The 12097-nt window shown below is 39.3% G+C and overlaps 1 protein-coding gene across 15 annotated transcripts in view; it reads left to right on the top strand.

Moving 5' to 3' along the window:
- The window catches only part of ARID1B (AT-rich interaction domain 1B), a 336807-nt gene that overhangs the window by 75805 nt on the left and 248905 nt on the right, over positions 1 to 12097 (top strand). For all 15 annotated transcript variants that reach the window (XM_075087867.1, XM_075087874.1, XM_075087870.1 and 12 more), the window contains exon 3: positions 8551 to 8697. In XM_075087867.1, coding sequence (XP_074943968.1) covers positions 8551 to 8697 — 147 coding nt within the window. The remainder of the gene's footprint in view (positions 1 to 8550; positions 8698 to 12097) is intronic.

Below are 12097 nucleotides of genomic sequence, written 5' to 3'. Positions count from 1 at the left end.
GATCAGGTGAAGCTCACATTAGTTCTGATGTGCTTTTTTCTTATGTTGGCTTGTAAAATGGAAATCAAATACTTAAGTAGGTTACATGATCCCTTAAAACTGTTTCGATCACTTAAGAAAGGAAGTAAGACAGTGTATAAGAATAGATATCTGACTCATCATTTAAGTGTGTGTATGTGTGTGTATATATAGGCACTGTGATTTCTCTCTATTTTTAATACATCAAAATTGCTCTTCTGAAGAAAAAAACCTATTGCAAGTTTTCAATCTTCTCTATGGTGTTGGTCTGAGGGATGGATATAACGACATGGCAATCTGTTACTAGAGATTATAATATTTTCATCCCTTAATTTGCAGAAAGAACCAAATATTGCATTAGTTCAAACTGTAATGCAGTGTACAAATCAACATTAACAGGCTCTTGTGTAGGAAAAATTTCTTCCTATTGTTTCTAGACTCAGCTGTTTACCTCTCCCTTGAAACTAATTTTAGCTCATCTAAAACAGGAAAACTTTTTATTTTTGTTTGTTTGCTGTTTTTAGGGGAAGGTGGGAGTGGGAGGTGGTGTTAATATTGGCATAGATTTAGCATTTATGGCAGAGGTAGTTTTCATCAATTTCTGACAAGGGAATCAAAGTGTTCTTTTTTGGAAGGAGAGATATTGCTTTTCCTTATAAATGATTGACTGTTTTGTGGTAGTAGTCTTTATTTATTTGGCTCTCATCATGAAGAATAGCAAACTTACTCAAAATCTTAGTACATCAAAAATATGTCAATACATAAAACATAAGTACTATTCCATACTACAGTCTATGCAAAAAACTATGTTAATAAGATGTGAAGGTTGAACAGCTAAGAAGTCAGAAAACATAAATGATAAGATTCTAGCAGCCACATTAACTGAGCCACATTTCACATCCTCTGTATTTTATGAAATGCCTTTGACAACATAAATCAGTAAGAGAAGGTGCTATATATGTGCAACATGGCTCAGTTAATGTTGCTTTTGGAACCTTAACATCTATATTTTCTGACTGGAGAGTTTTTTAATCATGTAATCTTAGTAGTTTTTTACATTCTATTTTTTTATAGTTTCTCTTTTTTAAAAGAGAGGAAAATTGCCTGTACTAATAATGGGTTAGCTCACGTTGCTTTGATTTAAGCTACAGTAAAAAGCAGTATATAGAGAGCACCTCATGACAGGTATATATTTGATGCCATATACATTGCTCTGACAACTGGTATAATCATGATGCTGTGCACTTTTTGAGGAAAAGGGGACTACAGGCATGTGTTTGAAGCCCTGTCCTTTCTGTCCTGCACGTTAACAGTAGTACAGGGTATGACTGCATTGCAGACTGCAGCGTGTTGTAAAGATACTTGAGCTACCCTTTTAAATGAACTGGCTTGCGTACAGGAAGCAGTCTGTCTACAAGAGTGTGGACCTCCCTCTGACCTAATCCACCCTTCTATAGAGCACAGCAAATTAGCCTAGCACGGCTTTTGGAGTAGGCTCCTTCCAATATCTGAGCTAGTTTGCAGATCTGTGTACTGCACTGCAGTCTTCAACATAGACATACATTTAATGACTCTGCAAAATCCTCTACCTTGCAAGTTCTGGAATGGGGATTATTGTGCTGTGACACAGAAACATGCTTTTTATCCTTTTGCTTCCTTGCTCTGGGTCACAGGGTGGACCAGTATCAGGCCCAGTGTTAATATTTTAAAGGCTCTTAATAAGATTTTAAAGTTCATACTTCAATGTAAAGGCAAGCAGTCTAGGAAAGATGGTAACATAGGTGAACGTTGTGACCAATGTACTGTCAAAAGGTCAAAGCTAAGTGATAAGAAGTAATAGAATTTATAGAATGTATGAATAAAATGCCTTAGTGTCAGGATTTCTGATTTACCTCTGATTAATAGCCTTGACATTAACACACAGCTTTTTACTTGGTTTCCTTTTAGAATTTTTCTTTGTCATTCAATGAGAAGGACTTGTAGCCTTCGTTAAGACTGTGTGTGCACAAGCAGGCTGGGGTTGGTTATGGTGATTTGAGACAGGAGACCGTGCTGCACTAACTACGATAGAATCTTCCACTGAACGTGTGCCAGAGGATTTCCCTCTGCTGTATAAGCATATTATATTTTTCTTCTTTCTGTAATCCAGCTAAACATCCAGATGAAGACCTGGGCTTACATGAACTCAAAAGTTCTTGATATGAACCAGATATTTTTAAGTACATGGAAGTCAGAGGGTTAGTTTTCCTGTATAACTTTCTATGCAAAAGTATGGAGAAATGCATGGTTTGAATGTTTGGCGGAAAATACTTATGTTTTGGCAGAGGTCTGGCTTTGGAAGTCTAAGACTGAAGCAGTAGATGTTTCAGAAAATCACGAAAGTTTTATTTTAAGGTTTGATGGGAACTGTGTGACAGCTTTCTTCATAGTTATTACTGAAGTGGCCACTGTAAAATTAAAAGAATTAGAATTAAATTCGCGTATAACATTTTGATAACTGAAAGAATGTGCTGTTTTACTCCTGGTGTGAAGTACCAGGTGGTGGTGGTGGTGGTTTTTTCCTGGGAATCCCACTCACTCTACACTTTGTATTCTAATTTCTACGTAATTACAGTGTTATAGTTGCTAGGAAAGTGGAATGTTACTGATGATTATATTTCTGAAGGTGGTACTTGTTTCACAATGTTCAGGTCTGTTTTACTGTTTCTCAGCAAAGTAGGCCATTGAATCAGGTACTGTCACCCTTTCTTCTGACTGCCACCCCTGCCGCTGGAGTTCAGCTTTTCTTGATGCTAATCAGGCCAGACACACCCTTTCCCGCCCCCCCCGATTTTTATATCATGTTGCTGTGGTTTAAGAGTTCTGAACTGTGCTGTTGCCTGCCATGACATTATCCAGGGTCTGCCTGACTTTCTGGGCACCAAATAGATTGCAGGGAGAAGCAATGACCGATGTTGGCAGGACTTTTTTCCATGTAATGAGCATGTCTTGGTGACTGGCATGTTCGGGTGGGTCCCAAAGTCACGTGGCAGAGCTTTTTGTGGTAGGGGACATGCAAAGTTTCTTCCATTATTGACCAGATCTAGCCATTAGGATGGTTTAAAAGTGCAGTAGCTGCATATTGCTGGTATTATTAGCGTACCTATGCTAACACACTAATTCTGTTACATTTTAATTTAAAAAATTATTATAATGACTGTAATGCTGTCTAATGATACTTCTCCTTTGACATCAGTTATGGATTATGCATGCAAAAATTGCTTAAAACTTCCATTACTATCAAGGTATTACCTGGACAAAGAATGTCTGCCGCAAGACCCCTTGTTCAAGCAAGAATTGAAGATAACGGGCTAAGTTATAGGTTTAATTGGATTTCTCCCACCTCTTCATTCTGGCTGCCAATTTTGTTCCTCTTTTATTCCTATCCTTTCCTTGTTTTGTGTTCAGAGTGGCTTAATCACTGGTGGTCAGTCTCCCAAGACTATAAGTCTCCCAAAATAATGCTATTCGTACAGTGCAAGTCAGATAGGAGGCAAAGTAATTATTACGGTTTCTGTGCTTGCCTAGAAATAGATTCAAACTCAGGCCTGTTCTCTCTTGAATTGTCCCAAGAATGGGTGCGTTACCGCAGGCATGCTGAAGTTTCTCAAATTCTCATCTCCTGTGTTGTGTGACCACAAAGAATGTGGGTGTAAGGGAGAAAGGGAGGGAGGGAGGGTTTACCTTATGAAGAAAGAGGATTCTTGGGTCATTCACTCCAAGTGTTGTAAGTAATTGGCTTCAGATTTGTTTTGTTCTGGGGAGATTTTAATTAAGCTTTTTTATATGCTGCTTAATAAACATTTGTCCATAAGCGGTATCTTGTGATCCCTATCAGTAAAGCAGGAGGATTAATTTGCATGTTGTTTGTTCTTTATTTAAATAGCCACAGAAATTATACTGAGTGTTCTGCTAAGGCAGCAGTGACGGATCTCTGCACAGAAGAGTATAGCACCTAAAAGAACATGTAGCATTAGGATTATTGTTGTGTTTTGCGAGTTTGTTGTTTTTTTTTTTTTAAACAAACAAAAAACCCAAAACCAGTTTGGATTGGGAGAATATGGAGTAAAATTCCAACATAAGTAGCTGATACATAAGGTCAGAAGAAGAACCCAGTACCCCTTTTTTACACCAGTGTCTGGAAGCAGATTGCTAAGGAGATAATTTTAAGAAATTGGAGCAGTCTCCCAGCTTCTGGCCATCAAGGTGTTATTGTGTCTTCAGGTTGCTTACATTTTTTACTTAGTACCTCATGCACCAGATTTTCGTTGCTTTCTCACAAGACACAAATACGTATTGCAAAGAGGTGGTTAGAACATAGGCAGGTCAGATCAAAGGTTCATGTAGCCCTGTATCCTGCCTCCAATGGAGGCTTTAATTGGATGCCTAGAGAAGAGTTAGAACAAAGCAAGCATGTGATACTTCCCCCAATACTCTCCAAGCCTCCAGCTATTTTCTGTTCAGGGAGTTCCTGAGCAGATGTGGCTCTATATATTTGGTAACCCTCAGAGGATGTACCTTTTGTGAACTTGTCCAGTCTTTGCTTGAGCCCGCATAAACTTTCAGCTTTCAGAACATCATTTGGCAAGGAGTTTCAAACATCTGCTACCTATGTGACTAGAGAACCTATCTTTCTCATTCTGAAGTTTGGTTCTACCAGCTTCTACCATTTAATGCATTCTAATCGTTGTGTTGGACAAGATGGTTTTGTAGTTTCCTATCATATTCTTACTTCCTGGTGTGTTTTCCATACTCAGAGGATTATAGCTTCTTTGTATGGAAGCTGTTCTATTCTTTTGATCATTCTTGTTGCATTTCTCTGAACCTTTGTGTTTGACCCTTCCTAGTAAGTCCAGGAAGTCTGTAGAGAGAGATTTTCCTTTGCAAAAGCTGTATTGATGTTTCCTAATTCTGGTCTTCATTTTTGTCTGTGCTGATTTATCCAGAAGAATCATCAGTCCTTTATAGTCTTAAATTACTCAAATCATTGCTTTTTGATTAGTTGGTGAGTTTTTTTGTTTTGGTTTGGTGTTTTTGTTGTTGTGTTTTTTTTTTTTTGTTTGTTTGTTTGGGTTTTTTTTTTTTTAGGGCCATATGCCAATTCTCACCTACCAAGGCAGCTCCAAGTTAGAGGCTGTGTACCATCATTAGTAATTCAGCTATGTCATTCTTGAATTTGTTTAGACCTCTGCGGTTACACTGTGTGGTCTTGAGTGTTTCTTACTATTCATTTGTCAGTTTGTTCCATGAATAGCCCCATCAGATTCAGACACATTCATTGAGTCCCTCACAAAGGAGGACCCCAGCATGGGAAGCTCCCAAGATTTTTCCACAGTGCCTACTAGGGCAGAAAATCTGTTAATCTTCTCTGTGATGGCCCTGTTTTCTCTGAATCTCCTCTCCTACCTTGATTATCACTTGGTACTTCAGACTTTCTGGCAGACCTCCTGTTCCTGATGGTGTTTGAAGAAATGATTCATTACTGATTTGATTCCCTTTCCTAGATGTTCCTCCTGTTCTTTCTGGCCTGCCTTATTACATTTGAAGTGCCAGAGTTTACAGTCTTTTCTGTTTTCCTCTTTTGGACGTGGTGTTGGCTTATTGAAGGATGCCTTTTTTCTTCTAGAAACCTGTGATGAGCCATGCTGATGTCCCTTTGCTCTTCTCAAGTCTTTCTTAATAGGTGGTGAATATTGGTTCTGTGCTTTCCATGTGGTTGTTGTTAAGTAGCTTTGATGCTGCCAGTCAGATTTTATGTCTTGTATCTTTCTGTTAGAGCTTCCTTTTAACAAGCTTTCTCCTTTTTATGTAGTTACACTTTTTGAAGTTGAGCACAACAGTAGACTCCTCAGTTTTCATTGTTCCTGTAGGGATGCTCAATTTAACTGTTATGGTCACTGATGCATAGTGGTTCTGTAGCTGTAGGATGTAGTAGTAGATGATTCCTGCTGCTCAGGACTGAGCCAAAGGCAATGGCTCCTCGCGCAGGCTCCCTAGCCAGCAGCTCCATGGAACAACCTTTGGCAGTTACCAGATACTTCAGTCTCTGCTTTGTAGTCTGCTTGCTCAGTCTGCATGGGAGGAGTTGAAATCTCCCTCTGTATATCGCACCGTGCTTTTACTGATCTCGCTTGGTGTGCTGCTGTCAGTGTTGCCATAGTCCAGCCATGCCTGACTGTCCCAGCATTCGCTCCTCCTGATCCGAGCAAGCTCCACGCCTCTGCTGCTTGGTGAGGTGGAGTTTTGTTTTGATTTGTTTCTAAACTCTATGTAGTATATAAGATTACTTTGTCATCAGCTGTCTTCCCTATGTATTTATATCCTAGGAGGATGCAAATAGCAACCCACTATTTGTCTCCCTGTTAGATTTCTGATACGACTGCTGCTAGTGCTTTAGTTTGAGGCTTGATGTTCCAGTTTTTCTTCTTCTCCCCCTTTGTGTAGAAGGCAATGTATTGTTGGATTTTCTTCTTGCTGCCCTGTTTATTCTGCAGTCATCTGTATGTCTACTTCTTGGCATCTTCACTTGATGACCCAGAATCTCAATGCCTTCATTTGTCATAGCAATGCCATGCTTTTGAACCCTGTGTTCTTCTAATCCCCGCTCGTCAGTTTAAAATTTCACTTCCTTGATCCTTAGGTACCAGTGACCTGGCTCCTATGTTCAGATGAGCTCCAGCCCTCCTGTACAAGTATCTGTATTCTAGAAATACTCAGGTTCCTGATGAATCTGATCTCTTGCTTTGTCACCATCCTGTCAACGGGCATTCAAATTCTCTTCTTGTTTCCAGAAGCCCATATTTTCCTGTCAGGATATCTCTCCTTTTCGTCTTAGTGTTACTGGGACCCAGATGGACCACAACATAGGTTTCTTCTCTTCATTTCCTAGGAACCAGTCCAGGCTCTGTGACCTTTGCAGCTGATGGGCAAATCACCATGTGGTCTTCTGTCAGATGCCAGACTCCAGCTGTCTGTTTTCCTGATGATATTCCAACACACCCCTTTTAGTCTGCATTATAACTGCCTCATTTATGCATCAGCAGGGAGAGGATATTTGACAAAAAGGGTTACTTTGGTCACAGAAACATCTAACTGCCTGTGAAATGATGGTGAAGGAGATGGAAATGCAAGCAAAGAGAACAAGTGCAGAAGTGGAGTTACAGTGCTGACCTTAGGAGTTAGCAAGTAGTAGGACTACCAGCTTCTGGCAGAAGTAATCAGAGCAGATCAAGTTGTGATGGCAAAAACAACCTACACACGTGTTTAAATTTAACTTCATATTATTATTCTCGTCTAGCAAATGTTACTGTATTGTTGAGTGAATGTAGTAAGTTAACTTTAGGTAGAACAGGTATGTGTTTACATGTTGAGTAAACAGATTTATCGGTGTATCATAGACTCAGTGGGAACAATTCAGAGATCAAAGCCTATCAGATGTGCTCAGGTATCCAAGACATTTGCTTAGGGCAGGGATGTGCAGGACCAGTGGGACGCCCATTCTAGAAGAGAGAAGTCCTGTCTTGCATCTGTCATTCATCTGAAATGGTACTAAATACCGGTGTATGGGGAAAAGCACAGGTACCTAAAATAGGGTCAATATAGACACAATATCAGGAGCTTGTTGAAAGTGTGCTCTTTCAAATATCTCAAGAAAATGTCAGTGTCTGTTGATACAAGGCTTACAGACTAAACTGATGCAGAAAATTCCTCTGACGTTATAATTGACTTGCTTTTGGTTATAACTTAAATTCTCAGTGCGTGTGCAGGGTTCTAAGTGCATGATGCATGTGCTGATTTGTCTGTCAATAGGACTTGTAATATGTCACTTTGTGTTGCACTGGTGTTTTTGTTTTGGTGGTTTGTTTGGGTTTTTTTTAGATTTATCTTGGGGGGAGGAGACTGAGAGAGACTGAACTGACAAAAACAAAAACCTGCCAAAACCCAAGCTTCTTTCTGTAAGCCTTAAACACAGAAATGCTAAAAACTTGAGGGCTATCGGCAAAGCATTTCACAAAAATTAGTACTTTATTGCTTAAAAAAGAAGATGAAAAAAAAAGGCATCTATCTTTGAATATGTCTTTTAGAAGCGTGTCTGTTCTTCCACAATTCTGCTTTCGGCTCAGTACATCAGACTGAGTCCTCTAGTCAATTTGCCTCAATACTGTGCCTATGGAGAGCAAATATTTCAGATAACTGCTTCTGTATTTTAAGGCTGGGCATTATGGGATTGTGATGTTCAGAAGCATAGCATTTCCCTTAGAAGCTCTTCCTGCGAAGAATAACTATACAGAGCACTTGGGCTTACTCCTCCTGCTCAGGCAAGATGATCTAAGGGCTTGCATTAACTGCTGAGTAAAAGAGTAGGGCTGTTGGGTTAGGCGTATAGCTGAGGATACCACTTCTGGTCAGGTTTGCCATACAGATGTGACATAGCTTGATCTCATGTCCTCCTGCTTCAACTCATGCATTTGCTTTGCTTGGCTCTTCCAACAGATACCGCCTCAGTATGGTCAGCAAGGTGTAAGTGGCTACTGCCAGCAGGGCCAGCAGCCGTACTACAACCAGCAGCCGCAGCCTCAGCACCTGCCACCCCAGGCACAATATCTGTCGCAGGCCCAGCAGAGGTACCAGGCTCAGCAGGTAAGCACCATCCTCCACTACTGACAGCCGCCCTGGAGCTGTAAGTGTAACCATGATCTGTGTGAAACGAAACCAAACCCACCCAACCCCTTTTTGAGACAACAGTGTTAAAACCAAAATTAAATAAACACGGAATCAGACAACATCCTTCTGAAAAGTGTTTGGGGATATACACGCAAATACATCTGCACACACTTTCAGGCTTTATTTTATATCAGCTTTTTTAATAAAGCCAGTATATATATCCCAGCAACTATTAATTCTGCTTTTAAAAAGAAGTAACAGTTTCTTGATCAGATATCAGTGGAGGCTGGAGGTTTTCCTTGCTTTCATTTTGCTTTGTTTTCCCCTCACAAGGCAAATGTTGTTTAGAGCTCCTGCATCTAACATGGTCACTACCATTTTGTTTTTCGTGTTGTTTCATTTGAGGATAGATGAGTTCAAGACATTTTGGAGCTGCTTTGTCAAGGGAGCTTCCTAGGAGATATTTTTAATTGATGTTACCACTGTTAATTTGAATGTTGTCAGTTTGCGCATCCAGTTAGTGAAACCACATAACTCAATATCCATTGCAGTTCTTGAATTGTACTTTATATGTTAGCCATTAAAATTCATTTAAAGCGATTCTGTTAACTAAGATCAGAAGTGATAATGTATGGGTCTGCTTCCTTGAGCTTGCGAAACACCCAGATTTTAGATACTGAACAAAATGGATGTCCACAGCTGATGCAGCTCTATGTGTAGGCTCAGTTCGGTCTGCAGGCTCAGCTCTGTTAATCATGGAGAGGTGATCTGGAAATGGAAGGATGAAACTAAAGCATACTCACCATCCTGGGAAATCTAACAAAAGTGAGTTGCTCAAGACTGGGTATTAGTGGAAGCATCAGCACTTGCTGCAAATCACTGGGGAATTCTGTCAGGCATGGTTGATTAACATTTTGGGATAATGCTGGTGCAATGTAGAAATCTTAGCCTGAAATAAAAATAGTGTGTAAAATAACTAACAAAAGATGCTGTAAGTAGCAATGATACAGGAGGCTCCCCTCCTTTGATTTTAAAATAAAGCTATGATAATTTAACTGTGTAATTACATGTTAATTTTTCTTCATCTACATTTTAAAATTCCATTGAGAATTAACTTTTTTCATTAAAATGCTGAATGGTTTATGAAATAGAATTCTTAATTGTATCTATGATGTTCTTGTAAATGTCACCACTTTCCATCTTTTGGATAATCTGTAACTGCAACTTTAAAGATTGCAGTTGTGTCTTTAAATTTAATTTTCTCCCTTTTCACTTTGGCATGAAATGCTTGATTTCTCTATGACTTGAAAATACTGTTCATAACCATCTTGGTAAAGTCTCAGCAGATAAAATCCTAGTAATACAGTCTACAATATAGAAGAAACGCAGCTGCTCCATTTTCTACAGATCAGTTTGTGAAATTGAAATGTTTTTTTTTGCTGCCTCGGACACCTCATCACATTTTAAATACTGTCAGTTGAATGGATTGAGTATTTTAGTTTTAAAACCATACCAAGTATTCAGGCCTTATGAAATAACAAGATACTGATTTATCTGTTGATATGTGTTCCAATTACGTCATTTGCTATCATAGTCAGTAAAGTGACGGTTTGTGCAATGAAGTGATTTGGATATCGTAGAAGAGGATAAAGGCAAATTGTGAGTAAAGCCTTCCATATATTATGGACTTCAGAGACTGAGATGAAGAGAAAGGCAGGGACAGGTTCACAGGTAGAAGATATCAACCTCAATGTAGCCAAATTTCTTCTTTGAGGATTTGAGGGTGCATTGAAGGAGTGTCTCAATCCAGGCTCCAGGGGTGATACAGGCACCTCAAGGTCAATAGGCACTTTTGTCCAAATCTTCAAATTTAGATGCTCTGCTAGGTCCTCACCAACACAGCCTTTGAAGTTGGTAATCCTTAGTTTGAGAATCACACCTGAAATTCTTCATGGTTTGTGAATGGCTGGTTGGTTATCCTGTTCTTCAGTGGTGGTTAGCCTCGTAAGTTTTGAACTCAGATCCTAGGTTCTGAATTACATAGTCTTTTCCTGGAGTATCTGTGTGTAGATGGAACTATTTAATATAAATAGTAAGTAGTCCGTAACTCCTTGGGGCTTGTTCCTTCCCTTTTCCCTGTCTCCAGATTGGTTCTGTCGCTGCTCTTCCCTCTGGCTCAAGGAGGGTCATCAGGTGAACACCTTGTCTCTAATGTCTCTCTGTAAAATGTCACCACTGTGTTACTTCCCATTCTTTGGGAACTGCTAATCTAGAAAAATTCCTAACACAAGAAGTTGAAAGTCTATACTTTTGACACTTCAGCAACAGTGTTTTGTGCTGATGATGCATAATAGAGTTATTGTCAAGAGGTAACCAGTGCACAATATGAAAATTAACACTAGGATAACAAAAAAATTGGGAGTGTACATCAAATTCTGCTGCTAGGACAAAAATTGTAAAAACTGTGCTTATTTAAGCATACACGTTTCTGATTATCTTTTGAAAATAATTTGAAAATTAGAGTTTACTTGATTAAAATATTAGCAAGAGAAATAGGAGTAGGTATTAATATAGTTTTAGGAGGTTTAAGGGCAGAGTTCACAGAATTGGATATATTGGGCAGCCTTATGAAGAGAAAGCCCAAGGGAGATCTTACTGCTGTTTACCAGCTACCAAATGGGAGGATGTGGGAGAGAACAGAGCCCTCTCATCTCAGAGGTGCACAGTGGAAGGAGAGGAGGCAGTGGGGGCAGACTCGGACAAGGGAAGTTGCAACTTGGTAAGAAAAGAAAACCCCAAAATCGCCATGAGGGTTTTCAAACACCGGAAAGAGTCCACAGAGACTGGAATCTCCATCCTTGGAGATGCTCAAAATTCAACTAGACAAGGCCCCCGAACACCCTGTTCTTGCTAGACTTGAGTTGAGCTGGAGGTTTGAGTACATCACCTCTCTCTGAAAGTCTCTTCAAACCTATGCAATTCTGTGTTGCTATGATTTAATATTAGATTTACATATTCTAAATAGAATTTAAAAATAAACTACAAAATCATATAATGCTGTTGCACCAGTTGGTGTGTCTTTCTACTCTTAATATCAGTACCTCCCGTTTATATAATCCCATGAATTAGAAAACTGAGGTAGTCTCAGTCATACAATCATCATCCTTTGTCTGTCATCCTTAGTTTTGCTCTTTCTTTCCAGCTTGCAAATGAATTTCCTCCATGTTATCTGTATTCTTAACTGGTTTTTTTTTTGGTCTTTTTATATTGATTTTGTTGCTTTTGTACTCAACACTGGTGCAAAATCCTAGTTTGAATGGTCACAATTTTTAGGAATGTATAATGTCAATTGTTTCAAAATGTCAGTTTCTCAAGA

The sequence above is a fragment of the Phalacrocorax aristotelis genome, chromosome 3 (assembly GCF_949628215.1).
Source record: "Phalacrocorax aristotelis chromosome 3, bGulAri2.1, whole genome shotgun sequence".
NCBI lineage: Eukaryota > Metazoa > Chordata > Aves > Suliformes > Phalacrocoracidae > Phalacrocorax > Phalacrocorax aristotelis.
This window is presented reverse-complemented; position numbering and strand designations above follow the sequence as displayed.